The sequence below is a fragment of the Saccopteryx bilineata genome, chromosome 2 (assembly GCF_036850765.1).
Source record: "Saccopteryx bilineata isolate mSacBil1 chromosome 2, mSacBil1_pri_phased_curated, whole genome shotgun sequence".
NCBI lineage: Eukaryota > Metazoa > Chordata > Mammalia > Chiroptera > Emballonuridae > Saccopteryx > Saccopteryx bilineata.
Genome location: NC_089491.1, coordinates 235859117 through 235874773, shown reverse-complemented (window position 1 = coordinate 235874773; position 15657 = coordinate 235859117). Strand labels below are relative to the sequence as shown.

General features: G+C 54.4%; 1 protein-coding gene across 2 annotated transcripts in view; it reads left to right on the top strand.

Annotated features, from left to right (window-relative positions):
- The window catches only part of KIRREL3 (kirre like nephrin family adhesion molecule 3), a 547821-nt gene that overhangs the window by 508480 nt on the left and 23684 nt on the right, over positions 1-15657 (top strand). For both annotated transcript variants that reach the window (XM_066259700.1, XM_066259699.1), the window contains exons 6-7: positions 5308-5458; positions 11611-11716. In XM_066259700.1, coding sequence (XP_066115797.1) covers positions 5308-5458; positions 11611-11716 — 257 coding nt within the window. The remainder of the gene's footprint in view (positions 1-5307; positions 5459-11610; positions 11717-15657) is intronic.

The following is a 15657-nucleotide window of genomic DNA, read 5'->3' as shown; positions in this document are numbered from 1 at the left end:
GCAGCCTCGCTTTCGTGGAACATTCTTTCTGCTATTTCACCATGTGGCCAGCAGGGGACAGGGGAGCTGGTAGGAATGATGACGGTCGCTGAGGACGGCTGAGGCCCCTTGCCTGGGAGGAGAGTCATCAGCACAGGCTGGCAGTGCCTTGCCTTCATCACACTGTCCCCAGAGCCCTCCGGCCCGGGTGGCTTCCCGGGCTCCCAGTCACTGTTCGGCTACAGAGCATCGCAGCGATCACAGGGCCCCTCTCCAAGTCCTCCTCCTGGACACCCAGATGTGGGCCATCTTCTCTGGGCCTTGCACCAGAATCCGACATCATTCAGGGGAGGCAGGACAGGCTGTGGGAGAAGAGGGGAGACAGTATGAACTGAGCCTAGAGAGAACCTCCCCAGGGAGCCAGTGTTCTGCTCCATCTGCTCCTTAGCAAGCAGCTGCCAGGTCCAGGGATGGCCTTGACCCTGGAGAAATGCTGGGTCTGAGCACAGTCGTGTATGTATTTACCCTGAGCCCCTTACTCTCTGGCCTTACCCCTCTGCCTCTTCCAGCTACAGGTTGCTGCCTGTCCTATGGACCACCCACCCCCAAGACCATGGGTCTCATTGGGCTCATGCTAAGAGGAGCTCGGGAATAGCATCCCCTACACTGAGGCCTAGCCCCTTCTACCAGCCCCTCTCTGCTGTGTACTCTCTCCCCACCAGTCACCCCAGCATCCCCATTCCACTATCTGTCTCCACCCAGTGCCGCATCAACCACTCACCATCACTCCTGGCCCCCCCCCCCCCCCCCCCCCCCGGGCATAGGAGAGGGTCCCTGAGGATGCAGGGAATGGGGAAATGGCACTGGGCAGGTCTCCACCCTCCCTCACATCCCTATGAAAGCAACGTGACAACCGGTCCTACTGAATTCTCCAGGCAGCTGTAAAAAGAAGAAGCAGATGTAATTTAAAAAAAAAAAGACTCAGTAGGTAGAGGAGGTGCATGAAGAAGGGAAGAAAGGAAGCCCTGTTGCCAGGCAATTAGGTCTCACTCCAGGCCTCCCAAGGCTGTCTGCATATCAATGCGCATCCCTTTCTAACACCAGGGTTGGGGCCCCACCACGGCATTTCCTCCAAACTCCATTCCTGTCAGCGAGGGTCCCCACGCAGGTACCACCACGCCTCCCATCTCATGGGCTCAAACTGGCTCTCCACTGCCCAGGTGAGGCCCTGGGGGGCGCTTTGGAAAGAGTAGAGCGCCACTGATGTCTGCCCTGGACAGGGTTCATTCTGCCCCTGGGCAGCCCAGCCTCCAGGGTCACTGCCAACTGAATGCCAGGTGCCTGCCCCCAGGAGTGGGGCACAGACAGGAAGCAGCACCAAGGCAGACAGGGTTGAGCACGGAGCCCCAGGCCTCACACAGCCACCGTGACAGTACGGAAGCTCCTTGGATGCACAGGGGGAAGGCCACCTATGAAGGCTACTGATCCGGCGCGCTCACTCCTGGGCATGGGCCATAGACCCGCCCGCCTCAGTCCACACCAGCACACAGCCAGCGGGTCCTAGTGGACCCACTAGAGCTGCTCTCCCGCTTGGCTGGGGTCTGGCAGCTCACTAGTGCCACCACGCTGGAGGGAGGGCTGCCCCCGGGAGCAGTGGCCGCAGAAACAAAAGCTCACCATTAATAATTCACTGAGCAAGCTGATGTGATACTAATGACAGTTTCTGAAATAGGAGGTGCAGGCCTGGGGCCCACCATGTGTCCCCGGAGCCAAATTCAGTGAAGAGACGGAGATGGGAGGGACGGCAAAGAGGAGCTGTGACAGGAATCAGCAAATGATAGAATGTCCAACCTGGCTGGTGGCTCCAAGCCACACAGTCCAAAGTTTCATTTGCATTTGAGTGAAGGGGAGATTTGTAAGAGAGGAATGAATGGAGAGAGAGGAGGACAGGAAAGGTGAGGTGAGATGATTAGGAACAGATGAGGGAAGGAGACAGGCGACACAGGCGAGGGCAGGAGAAGCCGGCCAGGCCGGAGCTGACTGCTCCCAGCCGCCACCGCCCAGCGTTTCGCCCTGCGGCTGCGGCTGCCTCAGAGACCTGCCTCGGCCCCCCTCCCCCGGGCACCCACGGCCAGGCCGGCAGACCGGGCCCCTCCTGGGAACACTGTCCAGGCCTGGCGTCCAGGCTCTCAGAGCCGGAAGAGAGCTGGGAGCCGGGTGAGCCTCCTGTGGGCGCCATGCCGAGAGCCTGCCTTCCCCTCACCCTCTCCCCGTTTAATGAACACATCACCCTTTTCTCTAATTAGGTGGAACAAACAACTTGAACCAGAATTTTTATTTCCCAGAAAAACACACGCCCAGACACAGTAAATATGTCATTAATCATCATTCTGAGGCAGAGGAGCACCCTGGGTTGGAGGGGGGAACAGCGGGAGGCCGTCCAGGGACCTAATTAGGAGCGCAGGCTCTGGGTTCCCCTCCCACCGGCACCCAGATGGCCCCTCCCGCCAATAGCAGATCAGTGGAGGGGCTCCATGCAGCGTCAGTGACCTTTGTTAGCACAGCAGAAAAGTAAAGTTAGGCAGGAGATAGCATGGAACTCCCTCCCCACTTCTCCCCCCACATAGACACACCCCACCCCAGGTCTTATTTTCATCCAGGAAATTGTTCTTATTATCGCCTTGCTATTTATAGACGCAGGAGGTCTGCTGCAGAGAGAGCCACCGAGCTACTGTGCTACTGTGGTGGCTGCAGTGCCTCCCCCCCAACTCCCGCTAGGGTTTGCTGGGGGCTGAAGCTGTGTGCCTGTCGCTGTGCACATCCCTGTGCTGGCCTCTGTCCAGTTCCACGCCCTGACCCTGAGCCTGGCCCCCACTCACTGACTGGACTGCCCCGTGGCCGGCTCGCACTGACTACATCCCTTTCCCCCAAACCCTCTCCAAAGACCCCTCTGCCCAGGACTAAGGCCACCACCCAGTGGCGTCCCAGGGGAGGATGTTCAATAAGACCTCAGGCCACCTGCACCTGCCTAGGCCTAGGCAGTTTGCCAGCATTGAGGATAAACGGTGTGGGGGACCGCCCTGGTACGGGATCTCTGGCATATCAGCATCTAGCTTTGCCTGTACAGGCTGTGCTGACCTAGGCAGAGGCTCGGGTCATGGTCCAGTGCTGGAGGCCACAAGCTTTGCCCCAGCTGTGGACCCACAGAGCGGTTCCAGCAGCCTTCAGGATGCTGCTAACAGGCACAGTGACCCTGGAGGCTACCAAATGGTTCTAATTGTTTCCACCTTTAAGTGGAGATCATACTAACCTCCTTCCAGCTGTCAGGGAACTGTGGTGATAGGGTCACCATTCTCAAGTGCAAATCCCAGTCCTGCCCAGCAAGTTCCTGATTCACTTTGAACTGTGTTTTCTCTTCTGCCAAATAGAGATACTGCTCCCTTCCTTCCAGGGTCTGGTGAGATTAAAGATAATGTCATTGTTATTTTAAGGGAGGTTTTGAGAAAGTAAAGTCTGTTACTCTATTCCCAGGTTCTAATCACAGCAAAGTAAGACTGCATTGGGCACCCCTCTTCTGGAGACAGTTAAGTTCCTTCCCAGAATCAGCAGTTTCCAAGAACTTGGGAGGGGCCCTCCTGCCCAACATCCCTTTCACCCAACATCCCTCCCCAGCACACACAGTGGGTCACTAGCGCTCAGCTCCCAGGGCACCACACTGATGGGGAGTGCAAGCGAGGGAAGGGGGTGTATCAGCAGCTGCGGAACTAGCTGCAGAGTGACTCAAGGTCCTGTGGAAACAAAGGAACGGAAGACAGAAGATGAAAGGTCTTAGGACTTGTGTTAGTTTCCTAGTGCTGCCCTAACAAGTACTATAACTAGTGTTTGAAACAACTGAAATGTGTTGTCTCACAGTGGTGGGGGCCGAGAGTCTGCACTCAAAGTGCTAACAGGGCTGTGCTCCCTCCAAAGGATTTAGAGAGAACCCTCCTGGTCTCTCCCAGCTCCTGTGGCTCCCAGCATCCCTAGGCTGGTGGCAGCATCACTCCAATCCTGCCTCCCTCTTCATATGGCCTTCTTCCCATGTTTCTGTGTCTCCTCTTCCCACAAGAGCACCAGTCATTGGATTTAGGGCCCATTCTAAATCCAGGATAGTCTTGTCTCCAGATTCTTAACAAATCACTAATTACTTAGCTGATCTGTGAAGAATCTATTTCCAAATAAGGTCACATTCTGAGGTTCCAGGTGGACTACTTAACCCACTGCAGGACGCTCTTGATCATTTCACCTCCACCTGGAAGTGTAAGTTTGGTCACGCTCTATGGCCTCTCTTGATCTTACCTGTTTTTTCACCTGTCACATGGAAGATAATGGCATCTATATTGCCTGTAACTTGGTCAGGGCTCTAATGAGGTCAAAAAGTGAAGTGATTTGAAAAGTTGAACAGCTTTATATTAAAGTAACAACAGTACTGTGCCCTGACCCTGCCCGCATCCCCACACACACACCCCCGGCCTTGCCCCATGCCCCAAACTGCACCCCCTTCTACAGGCTAGTCCCTGCCTCAGGACAAGGTCATATCTGTGTGACAACAGCACTGCCTGCTGCACACGTGTTAGAGCCTCCTGCAGACCCACTGGGGCCTGGACACGATGGCAGATGGGTGCAATTACTACATAGCACCTGCAGCCTGGCTCCCATTAGACTCAGACTGGTTTCCTTTACAATTTGGGGTCTATAAGTCCAGACAGGTTTTCAAGCATGATGAGACGCTTTCTAGTTCCTTTTTATTTATTTTTTTATTTTTTTATTTTTTTACAGAGACAGAGAGAGAGTCAGAGAGAGGGATAGCTAGGACCAGACAGACAGGAACGGAGAGATGAGAAGCATCAATCATTAGTTTTTCGTTGCGCATTGCGACACCTTAGTTGTTCATTGATTGCTTTCTCATATGTGCCTTGACCGCGGGCCTTCAGCAGACCGAGTAACCCCTTGCTTGAGCCAGCGACCTTGGGTTCAAGCTGGTGAACTTTTGCTCAAACCAGATGAGCCCATGCTCAAGCTGGCAACCTCGGGGTCTTGAACCTGGGTCTTCCGCATCCCATTTCGATGCTTTATCCACTGCGCCACCGCCGGGTCAGGCCTAGTTCCTTTTTAATTCGGCAGCCCAGCACTCAACCAGCTGGGGGAGCTGAAGGTGTCCCCAGCTCAGAGCAGAGATGGGCACCCTGGGGTCCTGAGCTGCCCTGCTTCCCTGCACAAGGCTCCCTTCTCCCATAGCAGCTCAGGCCATCCTGCCAGTGACATGGGCCTTTTCTCCCTACCCCCCAGACCCTGCTTCGTGACGGCAAGCGTGAGAGCATCGTGAGTACCCTCTTCATCTCCCCCGGAGACGTGGAGAATGGGCAGAGTATCGTGTGCCGAGCCACCAACAAAGCCGTCCCGGGAGGAAAGGAGACCTCGGTCACCATCGACATCCAGCGTGAGTACCAGCCGCTCCCGCCTGGAGCGCAGGTATTGGAAGGGACTGGGCCTGAACGGCCAGCTCAGCAGAGCCCCAGCCCAGCTCTGTCAGGCTCCCCGTGTGGGGCATCTGAGGGCAGGGCCTGGGTCAGACAGCATCGTGGGCTTCCCAGGTTTGTATTCACGGCCAGCCAAAGGGCCAGCTTGTCCTTATTGTGACATGAAGTAAAATAATCTCAGATGTGGGTGTTTGGCAACTGACATGTTTAAGCCACATTTCTACACTTGTTTAAGGTAGAACTTCCACCATAATAAATATCCTGGTCAGCCTCTGGCCCTGCTGACCTCACCAGGTGGCCCCCCACAGTCCCTTGGAGGGGAAGCCACAGCAGAGGTGCTGGGAGCTGAAGGGACCCTCAGGGCTCCAGACGTGGTGAGTAGCCCCGTGCCCCCTAGAGGGTCTGTAGGAGCCCTCCCGGGGAAGGGTCGCTCAGGGGAGAAGAGGAAGAAGATTCAGTCCGTACTTCGCATGGATTGTCTCATAGCATCTACAACAACTGCTTAGAGGAGGTATGGCTGTGGCCCCTGTCTAGGCAAGGCCCCCAAGGCTGATGAGCTTGTCCAGGCCACACAGGTTTCAGATGTTGGCAGTCTAGCTTTACGGAGCCCATGCTTGTGACCCCTCTCTACATTTTCGCATGGTGGGCCCTCAGCAAATATTGTTATTACAATTAATATTCACAACAATGATGCTTTAAAGCTACAGCAGCAGCATCTTCCAAAAATCACCTAAAGGAGATTCCTAAGGGTCCCCTAAAGTGTCTGTGCACCCCAGAGAACAAGGAAGGGCCCAGCAAGGCGCTCCAGTGGCCTTCCTCTTGCTACCGGGCCAGGGTCGGTTTAAACTATCAGCACTAGAAAATCAACTGTTCTTTTAAACCCCACTGCCTGCCAGGGAGCACGATGCCACCACATGCTGGCGGCGGCTCTAGTCACAGGCTCAGAGTCACGGGCTAGAGCCACAGGCTGGCATTCATTTCTTCCTTATCATTATACTCATTTTAAATCAAATCCATTTGAAAACACTGCCCAACAGCCCTGGTTTATCAAGGCTTGGGATTCTGCCTCTGCGTGGCTTTCCAAGGACCTCTGTCCAAGGACCTCTGAACCCATGTTGGGAGCCTTAAGAGTAGATGTTCCCACTCAGGGTCTAGAGCCCTTGCAGACACTGTTTACATTCCAGAGGGCAGAAGAAATGGTTGTCACTGCAGACAGGCTTGCTGTGCATACCAGACACAGCTGAGTTCTTGCAGCTTTATCTCCCCTGTCTTCATCAGCTAATAGCCCCTGCTCCTCCACGCCAAGCAAGGGGTTTTCTTTCAGTCCTCACTCAATGAGAGCCAAGAACAGCAGCCTCTTGCCAGACCTAGCACCAGGGTGATGGGAGGGAGGCACTCACTCTGAGGGTTGTGCAAGTTCAAGGGTCAGCCTGAGAGGGCTGCCTCCCTCCCCTGGCCACAGCCCAGGCCCTGGCTCTCCACGCTCATCTGCTGTTCCATGCAGCAGCTGCAGCGCGGAGCACAGGCCTGGCCACAGACTAGAAGCAGGGTGCTGTGGGCCCCAGCTAGTCCAGCGTCCAGAAAAGCCCGCCAGCCAGGGGCTGCGTGGGCCTGAGCTTGTCGCTCCACCCCAGGGACTCCAGTTCCTTGTCTGATTGGACTGAATGACATTCAAGGTCCCCTCTTGCCCTAAGATTGACCACGAATAGCGCTCTCTCCAGACACAAGCCAAATCTGATAGGAAGGAGGGCGGGAGTCACCAGACATCCAAACTTCCGACCGCCAAGCTGCCGGCTGTGACCCCACGCAGCCCACCCCTCCCACCTTCTCCCATACATTCCCAACCTGCTCAGGAAACTGGTGCCAGCTAGAATCCCCACAACAGAAACCACCTGGTCGGCTCCCGCAGCGGCTGGGTCCCAGCGGGAGACCCAGGAGAAACCATGCCTCTGCCCCGGTCATTCTCCGTCACTCCAGGAGAACCTCTCCTATCAGCCACAGTCCTCACCACACCACAGCCCACCAACTATTAAAAGTCATTGCTCTAAATGCACTCTAATGAGATGATCAATTTACCAGCATGCACAGATGACAGTCTGAGTCAGAGGACGCCAGCCTTGCCAGGTCTCTGGGCCCTGGCTGGCTTTCTTCCCAAGGACATCTCAGACACATGAGGAAGGAGGCATCAGAAATGAGGTCAGGTGGAGACGTAGAGTCTAGGTACCTGGTTTCATAGGTCCACCCCACCCGAGGAAGTGCAGGGTCATGGAGAAGGCCACGGCATTCTTCCTCGTTTGCACGTGGCTTTGCCAAGGTTGACCTTTGTGCCTCAGTTTCCTCATCTGAATACAATGTACCTCATAAGGTTGCTGTAAGGTTAAATTAAATCACTCAGATGACATTCCTAGCACAGTGCCCAGCACATGGTGAGCACTTTGCACCTGCTAGCTGCTGTGAGCGTGCATAGTCCTGGGCGTGTCGCTCGCCATGCTTTTGTCCCCTCCCAAAAGTGTTTGTATGTGTGCACCAAGCAAAGCACAGGCTCTCTCCACCCCCGCCCTCCTTCCACCTCTATGTATTCATTTGTTCATTCAGTGAGCATCCAGCTGTTTGCTATGAACACCGTGGGCTGGGTCAGAGCTGCCTTTGCAAACCTGCTCCTCTTCTCAGTCAACCAAGAAGCATCCACACTCAGCAAAAGCACATTTGTTGTTTGTTTCCCTCGGTCTTTATATGTTACCCGACGGAAGACAAAGCCCCCAGATTGAGTAATGGGAGAAAAAGCTTAACACCCCCCCAAGTCTCACTACATCTGGACTCTGCAGCCAGCTGCCAAGTTGCAAATGGATGTGCTATAAAATCACTAAGTCATGGAATTTCTCTCCTTTCCCACCAGTCCTCCATGTAATACTTCCCTTGAATACACACACACACACACTTATGTGCACATTGCTGATAGAACCACTAACAGACTCTCGGCTGTAACATCTGTTCCATGTGATCTCGGTTCCACCAGCTACATCAGAACTGCCCTCTGCAAGCTATGCACCGACATCACAAGTGGGATTAAAATCATGTTTAATAGTTGGATCTGACATAAACTATTTATGCCTCTGGAGCCTGGTAGACTCCTGGAAATTCATATCCTGCACATTGGAGAAGAGGGCTGGGGAAGAGATGCAGCCCTGTGGCCCGGGGGTAGAGGTGCTATCCCGGTAGAGAGTGTGAATGCTTCCTGGGCTGTTCTCTGGAGGTGGAGGCGCTGCAGGAAAGGCAAGTGTCCGTATTAAGTATCAGGGATATTGCAAAGCGGAGGGGAAGCACAGGATACTTTTTCCGCAGGATAAACTGAGACTGGCAAGTATGTGATGGAGGAGGGCTTCAGGTAGCGCAGAGGGTCCCCGGTAGGTATGTGCTCCATTCCCCTGCTCTCCAAGACCTACCACCTGCACAGGATACCCTGGCGGGGATGGGCCTCCTGGAATGGCCCTCCAGTTTGTGTTGGGTTTCTAAATTCTGTCGAACTGGCGCCATCACCTCCTCATTCAAGAGCTGGCTGGACGCAGGCACTCCACGCCACCGGCTAGTGCTGACTTCCTAATGCACAGACAGGAGCCAGCCACGTATTCAGGTCCCTGCGGCAATTATGAAATGCCTATACCTCCAAACAAGTTTCTCCACCCTCTGTGAGATGCAGGTTCCTCCCTGGGTCTCCATGTCCCTGGGGTGGCACTGTCAGAGCTGGCTAGCCCTGAGTAGAAAGGGGGCTATGACTCCCGATTAGTCTGGCCCTGAAGCTGGCAGACCTGGGCTGGGTGGGCCGGTACCCCCCTGATGGGCAGCAGCGGGAGTGGCTGCAGAGTTATGGGAAGTCGTAGCTCTCCTGGGAGGTAGGAGGAGAGCTCTCATGGCTAGGCCTTGTCACACTCATCTTTGTGACCACTTGAACAATGCTTTTAAAACTAAGATTGAACCTGTGATGGCCTGTGATGGCGCAATGGATAGAGCACCAACCCGAAACATAGTGGTTGCCGGTTTGAAACCCTGGCCTTGCCCAGTCAAGGTACATATGACAAGCAACCAATGAACAGCTAGAATAAAGCATCTTCTTGTCATCCCCCTTCCTCTCTTCTCTCTGCAAAATCAATAAATAAAATCTTTAAAAAACAAACAAACAAACAAACTAAGATTGAGATTATTAAAATACCGGTGACTTTCCAGGGAAGTCACCTGTAATTCTCCAGGAAAAGGCAGGCCAGCCAGCTGTCCCAGGAGCAGCTGCTCCAAAGACTGTGGTCCCGTCAGGAACTGGGGGATAAAGTGCAAGCATAGCCCCAGCAGTCGGCCACCTGCTGCTCGGGACGCCATGTCTTAACAAGCTGTCTGCAGAAACCTGCACAGCCCCAGGCCTGCAGGCCATCTCCCAGGCCCAGCACTGGACAGGGAGGCCTGGCCCAGCTTGAGCACCAGCAGGCCAAGGTAGGCCAGTGGTCACATAATAGCAATTCTAGGGAGCTAGGCGGGTCTGCAGCCGAGGAGCTGCACTTGGGACTCTCTGAGCAGCTCGGGAGCACACTGTCCTTCCAGGCAGGAACCAGGCCAGCCGGGTTAGAGTCCTGCCCCCTCCTAGGCCCCTTCACATGCACCCAGAGGGGTCAGCATTTTTCCTCAATGGTCTCTGAGAAACTGGATTTTTTTTACTTCTTTTTCTGAAAAAAATGGGCCAAACCTCTAGGAAATTTTCATGACCTTTCAGCAATTTGCTCTGCTTATGGGTGAAGACCAGCCAGAGGAGGCTGCCCAGGGTCCAGGCCAGGCTACGGACACCAGGCTGCCCTCTTAGCTCACCTAGAGTTGAACTCCAGCCAGACCTCCAGGCCATGACAGGAACAGTGATGGGCACTAGCTGTCATGGCCCCTCCCTGGAGCATGGACACCTGGGGCTCCAAGGCCTGAGAGCCAGGAGCATAGATGACACCAGCTTTTGGAGAAGGTCCCAAGCCAGCTCCCCTAGCTGAGGAGGGCCGGCTGCCTCAAAGCCATTCTCTGAGCTGGTTCTCTCTCTGTCTCTGCTGCTCATCCCTCCGGCCTGGCCTTCATCTCTGTGTCTCAGTGTCGCTGTCTCCCGTCTCGTCTCTGCTCATTACTGTGTGTGGTCCTCCTCCTGACACCCTGTCACTTTCTGTTCCTGCCTGCTTGGCCTCCCTTGGTCTTTTTGCTTTTAGTCTGGAATCTTTGCCTGATTATGTTTCTCTGTATGCCAGTCTCTCTCCAGCTCTCTGCTTTTCAGTGTTTCTCTGTTTCTTTTTCTTATTCTTCCTCTACACTTCTCAAAGTCCCTCTCTCCCCCTCTCCACCTCCCGTCTCTCCCCCACATCTCTCCCTTCTGTAGTCATCTATCTGTCTGCATGCCTCCCATCCTTTCTGTACACATCTTTCTGCATGTCTCTGCCTCTGTTCCATGTCTCTCTCCCTCTCTCAATTCCCTGTCTCCTCTGCCTCTCACCATTTAGCACTTTAGAGCTTCTCATCATGTTGAAGGAGAAAGACGAGACCAGCCTGGGGAGCTGAGGGCTGGGTGACACCAGTCAGAATGCAGGAGCGATGATTAGGCTGATGAAAGACTGTAAATGCCACTTTCAAGTTTAATGGACGCACCAGAACCTTTACGCAAAGAGCTATGAGACAGACATTTCAAAGACAGGCAGTTTGTATTTAAATGGGTCTTAGTGTCCACACTCCCCCCTCATGTCCCCTGTACCCCTCCATCCCTTCCCCTTTCTGAAGTGTTTTGTTCTTTCTAAATGCTGGAAGACAGGCAGTGTGATCCTGGGGCCAGGCTGCCATACTTCCCAGCTGGCTGCTGATTTAAACACCATCTTTGAATCACAGCAGGCGCCCTGAAACCCCCATCTGAACTGCCTGAAGCGGGCACCTCTGGGTAGTGGGAGAGCCCCTGCTGAAGCCCCCAACTTTCTAGGGACCAGTGGAATGGTGGCTGCTCTGAGGGTCCCCAAGATCATGAGGGATCTTCCTGAGTCTTCCTGTCTCATTCTTTCCCAAAACCGTGGACATAGCTCCCCATCTACAAGGGAATTTTTTCTCTCTGCAGACCCCCCGCTTGTCAACCTGTCAGTGGAACCACAGCCGGTGCTGGAAGACAACGTTGTCACGTTCTACTGCTCTGCCAAGGCCAACCCAGCTGTCACCCAGTATAGGTAAGAGCCACTGCTGAGGAGGCACAGCCTGGCCACCGGCCCTCCACATCCCTGCCGGTCAGACAGCCTGCCACGTGTGGTCCTGGGCATCCAGCACGTACTTGGTTCCCTGTAGGTGCCCGATCCTTCTCCGTTCCCACCACTCCACCCAGCCTGGCCGGGGGGGGGGGGCCTTGCCTCCTGCCCCCTCCCCTGCACCCCGGCCAGCGGAACTCCTCTCCTTCATGCGCATGCACACTCCCACTCCACTGGACCGGAGGCATCACTCCTCCCGTCTGAATAGCTGTTGGACCCGTATTTCTGACAAGAGGGAGAGATGCTCAGGAGAAAAGTTAAGACAACCAGGAGAACCAGTGAGATCAGCATCTGGAATGTAGTCTTTTCTTTTCTTTCTTTCTTTTTTTTATTAGTTTTTCCATTGATTTGAGATGGGAAAGGGGAGAGAAGTATCAACTCATTGTTCCACTTAGTTGTTCCATTTGGTTGTGCACTCACTGGTTGCTTCTTATATGTGGCCTGACCGGGGATCAAACTTGCGACCTCAGTGTGCTGGGGAAATGTTCTATCCACTGAGCCACCCGGCCAGAGCCTGGTTTTTAGTCTTGTGTCACCAGACTGTCCACCTGGGTAGGGTGAGATTTCTGGGACAGCTGGCCCTGTCCAGCGGGCATTCATGCACGTGTTCCTTGTTCTTCCCTCGCTCACAACACTGATTAAGCAGCACTATTTCTTACATGCTTATCTTTCCCTGTTGACTGAACTTCTTGGAGGCAAGAACTGCAATTTGAGTCACATATGGCTCTCAGCACGGAACACAGTGTGTGGCATGTACTGGCTCTTCTGAACACGGCTGACTGGCTGGATAAATGCTCAGAGTGGCTCCTCTGGGCACCTTCCTGCCCATGCACCTTCAGCACACGTGATATCCAGAGACAGAGACCTCAGAGGCTCTCAAAGGCAGACTCGGGCCACACCACCTAATGGATCTCACCATGGCCCTGACTCCACCCTGTCCCTTCCCACCTGATGGAGGATCCCAGCAATGCTAATGGCCTCAGAGTAGGAAGTATGTTGGCCAGATTGGGTGGAGGACAGGGAAGACAGAGAGGCTGTGCAGCCCCAGAGACAGAATCAGAGGTAATGAGCTAAAGAGGCAGCGAGAGGGTCAGGCTGGACATAAGGCAGCGCCCCCTGCAGTGCAGATAATGAAACAACATGGGGACCAGAAACCAGGAGAGACAGGAATCTTTATCTTTGAGGATATTTTAAAATAGAATGAAACTCCATCTGTCCTGTCTGATTTAGCTGTTCACACGGCTAGGGGGTCCCTGGAGTCCAGGGGCAGGTCTTGTTTAGCTGGGTCCTAGCATCTGTCTGGAAATTACTAAAGGTGCAGAAGGAAGCACCGGAGAGACCTTTGCTCTGGACCCCGCACCTGCCAGGCCCAGCTGCCCTCGACAAGGCCGGCTGCTGTCTTGTCTGCTCTCTGCTCACGATCCTTAAACCACATGCACAGAAGATACCCCTAATGCCAGTTTCACTGGCAGCTCTTCATGCCCACAGACCGTGGGGCAGACACCGCCCACAGTGACCCTCACAGTACCCCAGGAATGCCTATTGGACCCCGGACACCAAAGCTGACAACTTCCACCTTCCATTTCTCTGCACTGCCAGGCTCTCGGTCACCTGAGGACCTTGTTATGGACGCTGGGCAGAGGGCAGGACCACGTTTCGGTGCCCAGCCTTGTTCCCCACTCCACGCCTGCCCTCCAACCAACACAGGGTGAACAAACACTCAAGAAAGCGGGCTGTAGGCCTGAGTCCCAGGGTTATCCTGTCAAAAGAGCAGACATCAGTGGTGACGGTGGTAATGAGGTGTGAGTGTGCGGGCCGGGCTAGCGTCACGAAGCAGACGTGGCAAGGCAGCAGCAGCTGCTGAGTCTAAGGAAGGGGAAAGGGCAGCTGATCGCACTGTTCTTACAACTTGTCTATAATTTCAAGATTTCTTTTTATTTCCCTCTAAAAAGTTTACAAGTGAACAAGCAAACAAACAAGCAGAGACCACGCAGGTTTTCCTGGGCGCTGGGTCCCCTGTGGGCCAGCACAATCCCCATTCAATCCTGTAGGTCAGTCACAGGCTGCCCCTCACACAGAGGAGCAGCTGTCAGGTGGGAGAGGTGGGCTCCCCATAGGTGGGCACTTGTCCTTACTTGTCACCTCCCCTAGCCTTCTGATTAGCCAGAGGTCCTGAGAATGCTTCAGAATGGATCGGGCTCTGTCCAGGCTGTGGAGAGAGGAGGTGGGAGCACCTGCCCCCACCCACAGCCTCTCAGCCCCTTGACTTCAGTGAGGTCTCACCCAGCAGGTCATTCTAGACGTCTTGTTGGATCCAAGAGGAAAGCCTTAAGCAAATCTCATCACACAGCACACTGATTTTTCCCAGCTGACTATGACAAGACGACAGGGATCTTGTGTCTTTTCTCCCATTCCTCTCTGTTGCTTCCTCCCTGATTTACATAAAGGCTGTGATCTTGGAAATTAGAGATATGCCCTCCTCTGTGCCAGCTCCCAGAAAGGGGCATGAGTAGGCATGGGAGCACAGCCAGCCAGGCTCAGCTGTCACGGTGGCCAGCCCTCGGAACCAGGAGCCTGCGTGAGGACAGGCCCCAGTGCAGCATGAACTACATCTCCCCACCTGCTTCTCCTCTGAGGCCCCCTCAGAGCCCCTGCAGGTACACGGAGGGGACTGCTGCCCAACATGAAACTTGGGGCTACTTGGGAACAGCCAGTGGGTTGTGACACACCAGGCCTCTGATTCTGTGATGCAACTAATTCATCCTATTGCATTTGCTCGGGTCTCATTGATTAAGAAAGGCTTATCAACCCTGTTCTGAGAGGCTGGGAGAGGCGGGAAGCAGGTAGGAGGTGGAGGAGGAGGGGACAAGAGAAGAGAGAAGAGGAGGAAGCTAGCTAGCTAAGCCAAAGAACAGAGGAGGAGAGAGAGGAGCCGAGGGCAGGGGTTCTGCCCTCCGGTTTAGCCTTGCCCTGTGGCCAGCTGCTTGGAGGAGCGGTGAGGTTCTGGAAGGGGTCCTACAAGAAGGATTATTGGTGTGGGAGGAGAATAAAGACGGGGAAGAAGAAGATTGGCTGAGTGAGATGTGACCAGGAGACTCTCCAGGTGTCCCCAAAAGAGTCAGCGCCACTGCCGACTCCTGCTGTGACCCCGGGAAAGGACAGTCTAAGAAGGCCTCCTGCTCCTCCCTCTCCCTCAAGGGATGGACAGGCTTGGGGGCTGAGGGAAGACCCTGCACGGATGGCCAGGCTCAGACAGCACTGCTGGGGCACAAACGTTTAGTCCCCCAGCTCTCTCTCTGGGTTCCAGGCTTGTTTGGAAGCCCTCGCGTTCTCCTGAATGCCTCAGAGAGAAGAGATACAGCTTCACTCTCCACAACTTACACTGTGAGGGACCCCGGGCAGTGAGGAGAAAACCCCTTCTTCTCCAAGAGCCCCTCCAGTGATGGAAGAGGACTGCCCATCAGAACCAGCTTGCCTGAGCCCAAGCCCACCCACAGTCCCAGAGCTGCTCCGCCAGTGGCCAGGAGCAGCAGCCTGGGCAGAGCAGGAGGGGCTGGCCCTGCCCCCTCTGGCCCAGCAGGCTGCCTGGCACCCTCCCTGTGACCCTCTCCCTTCAGCAGGGTGGAATCAGTGGGGGTTGGACACACCAATCCCCAACCGTGTCTCTGGGACTGAATTCATTTGCCTCTGGCAGGGGCCGAGGTGATTAAATCTGGTCATTAAATTAAGGTTAGAAATTGAAGTGATTCATGAATAACTCATAATAGTTTGTTGGGAAGCTCCTCAAGCTCTTAGGGAGCATGCTTTGCTCTGTTGTTAAACTGTAATTGTTATTATTAATCGTGTTCTTAATAATTACCCGATAT